Raw genomic sequence first — 4,355 nt, forward strand, 5'->3', positions numbered from 1 at the left:
TATATATATATATTTTTTTTTTTTTTAAAGTGTCTTTATTTCCCTATTGTGCTTTATGAGGGAATATTGCCTTCACCCCGACAGGTGAGTGAACTGAAAATCTCAGAGCTGCTAACCCAGGGCGCCAATCAGTGGGGAATGCATTACGGTGTGGCTCGTGAACCAATTGGAGAGCGTTTTGCTGCAGGCCACTTTACAACAGGGGTGACTACCTTGTGCCCCAAAATAACCCTTGTTCAAACAGAGCTGACTTGTGCTAAATATGCATCAGTAAATGCCAGGTTTAGCGATTAAAATACCAAACCGTGTTTCCTTTAAATAGAAGGGGTAAATGGCAAGCTGGATCTCCATGGGGCGACATGCAGCATGTTAATGTGTGTCTACAGGCACTACTCAAAAGGTTTGGAAAGGCATGCAGAGAGAAATAGGGGCAGGAGGGCGGAGGGGGGGTGGGCATGTGGAAAAGCGAGACAAAAGTAGGGGGAGGCAAAGAGTCCCTGTGCTCGGTGTGGCAGACCACAGCAGGGGTTGTTCTGCCCAAGGCGTAGCACGAGTCCCTCGCCACCACCAGCACCGTTCCAACAGACACTTTCCTTCATCCTTTTACCCCCTTCCTCGCCTCGGGCAGGTGGGTAAAGAGCACGAGACGCCCCGTCTCTCGTTTCACAGTGTCCCCTTTTCCAAATTCAACCAGTCACGCATTGTTCTGCTGCAGCCAGAGCATCCGACGAGGGTTGAGTGAGCAAGGAAAGAAGGGTTAACAGGCAGAAGAAGAGGGGAAAAGCAGAGAGCACAGACCACTGCTCTCTTCTTCGATGTTGACGTCTCGACCTCCATTACGGCAGAGTCCAGTCCGAGGAGCCTCACGGTGTGGGACTAAAGATCGACCTCGTCCACCGTAAAACTCCAAAGCCGACTCAGATCTCTACATGCCACTTAAGAGCACTACGTTTTAGTTGTTTATAAAGCTATACACCAAAACATTTTCTGTCCTCATGCAATTGGATTTTTTAAGAGCTTCCAAAACAAAAAAGAATTGCTTGTTGCATTACTCTACCGCAGATGCCTTCGAGACCGCAGCTAAACAGTCGTCTATTTAAGTTCAGGAATATCCCAAAAACAAAAAATAAAAAAAGCGTCCTGGAAATTGTCCTGCAGAGTCCAGGAGAGTTCTAAAGGAGATCTGCTACAAAACCCTCCTAGCTCTGGCTTGGGTAGAGTCTTACGGGTCCGGTTTGAGGAGAGCATCCGGGGCTCTTGTGAGGGTCCTCAGCCCCCCCGTCCTGCGGAGGCGAACTGTGCACTCTTAACCTGATAGAACTAGAAGGCAGCGGAGGCTCCGGGACGACGGAGAGCGGCGGCCGTGGCGGCGGTTGCCGAGACGATAAATCTGGAGTTAAAGGGGGAGTTGACTTGGGTATAATAGCTGGACAAACCAACTGCAGGCTCTGGGGTCTGTGCGTCAGAGAGTCCGCGTAGCACATGGCGGCGTGCTGCTGGGAGACGGTGAGGGATGAGCAGGGCAGAGGCACGGGCGAGTCTGTCCAGATGGGGGCGGCTTTGGACGGTGAGTGGCAGGGCTGAGGAGGGGACGGGCAGTGCAGGTACGTGTGGTGGGCTGGCGAGTAGTGAGTGGGGCAGATTATTGCAGGTTGGGGCACCGACGGCGTGAGAGACTCCATCAGCGTGGCCATTCTCTTCATGACCTGCCCGAGGTCTGCGACTTCCCTCCGCAGGGTGCTGACCTGCAGACGAAAACAGAGACGATATCTGAAATTAAATATTATGATGAATATTTGGGCTAAAATTTGTTGTTTTTTTTTCTTATTGTTTTTATCTTGGTGCTTTAGCACACACTGTACTGGCATTTTCTCCCAGCAAGCCTGCTGTTCCAAGAAGGCACATAGTATTTTACATAATAATCTCCATAATAAGGTAGTAAAGTAAGACCTGCCAGAGCTACAGACGTCTCATGGTTTTGTGACATTACAATCATTTCTTTGCTGTTTCAGCCCAAATAAGAAGCCTTTTTTACAACCAGTCGAAAACAAACACGGGATATGGAAAGCTGCTTTTCTTTTCTTTTTCTTTTACGTTTATCATTATTTCTGTTATATTTACATGTTTTAACTTTGTATGGAAGTCTTTGTTGGTTCCGCGCAAAAGATTTTTGGGACCGAATCATGTAATGGGAAGCAATCTCACCTCGATCTTTGCCATTTCTTCCCTTTACATCATAGCTTCAGCTGAAGCTTATGCAAACTGAAATCTCCTGCAGCCGATTCTCATTAAAAGCAGTCAAAACGCAGGGCGACACTGTCAAACACTACAAGACAGACAGTTTGCCAATCACGATTTGTCATATGCAGCCCAGATCCCACTAGCATGCATCTCTGAACTATATATATTTGTTCATAGAATGTGTTCCTGTCACACGTTAAACAGCGAAACATGAACCGTCGATCGCAGGTGTCTGAGGATATTCAATCGAGGGGGGAAGGAGGCGACAAACCCAGAGACAAACACAACTGCCTGATTGCATCCTGCAATCAAGACAAGTTACTTTTCTAGCAGTTATTTAAACAAAATCAAGAGGATTTATAAGGAGATTTGACAGGCAGGGATGAAAGGAAAGTAGACGCAGTTGTTGGAACACAGACGGGAGTGTAGCCATACATGCATGAGTGACAGACAGAACAAAAACGATTCCTCCGCTAAGCTGGTAAAACACCAACAAACCCATTTGTGTTTCATTTGCTTGTGTTTCATCGATTTCACATTTTACTACGTTCGGCAGGGTTGGAGAGAGTTAGGTTGAAAAATTTAGAAGTTCCTAAATTTAGAAGTTATCCAGGAGATCCTGCTCCTGGATAACGCTTGTGGTTTTTTTTTTGTTTTTTTTTGTCCTTTTCACTTCAGCTGATTGTTATATACTTTTATAAGGAAGATTATGGGTGACTTGTCATTAAAAAGGAGTTCACAGGTAGGTGAAAAGAGTTATGCACAGGCAGCCAAGTGGACATTAGGGTGTGCTAGCTAGGAGACTTGCTAAAATGCAAGTTTTTGTGTGTAAGGGGCACTAGAATGAACCTTTGAAGGTGTAAGGAGGATCATTAATAGTGAGCTACGAGGAAAAGCCACATAGCTAACTACTAAAAGCAACAGCAAACTGACTGAGAAAAAACAACAACAAAAAAACCCCAGAAAGGACCCAAGAATCTGTCGAACTGTCACCCCTCTGGTGTTTTTGCGAGTAAAACCGAGTTGCTGTAATTGTCCATTACACTGATGGCGGCTGGTAATTAGCTGCTATCTGCACGTGGCCTGTCCACAGAGGGCATGGCTGTGAAGCCCAGCCAATGTGCCATCTGTTTCTGCCAGTCACGGCGCTCATGACCATTCATCTGGGCAATGACGCTCATCATTACAACTGGAGGCACATCAGCTCTCAGCACGGCACGCAGCTCCACATGGGAAGCGCTGCCACCGCCGTGTGAATATGTCAAGAGGCGATCAGGCAAAGCGCGAGCAACTATATTATGATTGCAGCCTCGACCGAATCCGGCTGGGCACTCCGATTCTCTGTTTGAGTTTAAAGGAGAGACGTCAGACATGCTATGCATGATAGACTTGCAAATAAAGACATATAGTGTAATTAGTTAAACAAACAGTGGTATTTTGCTACCGAAATTTTAACAGACAAAAACATTCAGTCCTCCTTTTTTTTTTTTTTTTTGACAGGCTTGCTCTAACTTCTCCTCGTGTGGTTTGGGAGCAGCCTGGGTCGAAACCGCGGCTCTGACAAAAATAGAAAAGCAGAGAGTGGCAGGACGGTCCAATCTGACACGCTGTCAACATGATTCCTGGTCTCCCACATTGGAGACAGCCGTCAGTGGTTTTTGGTCAGGGAGAAAACGACAGCAGACCACAACGAACCCGCAGTCACATTTACATTGTAAAAGCAATATAGAAGTCCTAATTGCCCTGAAATTATAACTTCTTGATCACAAGTCTGATCGTATATAACAGTCAATATGGATTCAGGAGGTTAAAGGATTCTCCATATTAATAATGCTACTGGATGTTACCTCTGGTCACCCATTTTGATAACTGTGGTTATTACAGCCACAATTCAACCACACGTGTCCTAAGGTTCAAGTTAGGGTTGCCACCTTTCAGAAATCAAAATAAGGGACGCCCACCACGCCGCGTATTGCCCGATTCTCGTGGGGTGGGACGTCTCATCCGCTGCAGTGACAGACAATATTTTATGGCAGTGTTTCTTGTCTTTAAAAAGTGATCCATAGAGCAATCGTTCATGCATAGAGGTCGCTTAGAGTAACCCAGAACTGTAC

General features: G+C 46.2%; 1 protein-coding gene across 1 annotated transcript; it reads right to left on the reverse strand.

The window, feature by feature from the left end:
* Positions 1-28: 28 nt before the first annotated feature.
* LOC107837392 (leucine-rich repeat extensin-like protein 5) lies at positions 29-3,572 on the reverse strand. The gene is made up of 2 exons (XM_016676678.1): positions 2,206-3,572; positions 29-1,745 (listed from the first exon to the last, which is right to left on the reverse strand). The coding sequence occupies exons 1-2, from the start codon at positions 2,218-2,220 to the stop codon at positions 1,200-1,202; spliced, it is 561 nt and encodes a 186-aa protein (XP_016532164.1). The 5' UTR covers positions 2,221-3,572; the 3' UTR covers positions 29-1,199.
* Between the last annotated feature and the right edge of the window lie 783 nt (positions 3,573-4,355).

This window comes from Poecilia formosa, unplaced genomic scaffold, assembly GCF_000485575.1.
Source record: "Poecilia formosa unplaced genomic scaffold, Poecilia_formosa-5.1.2 Scaffold139, whole genome shotgun sequence".
Lineage (NCBI taxonomy): Eukaryota > Metazoa > Chordata > Actinopteri > Cyprinodontiformes > Poeciliidae > Poecilia > Poecilia formosa.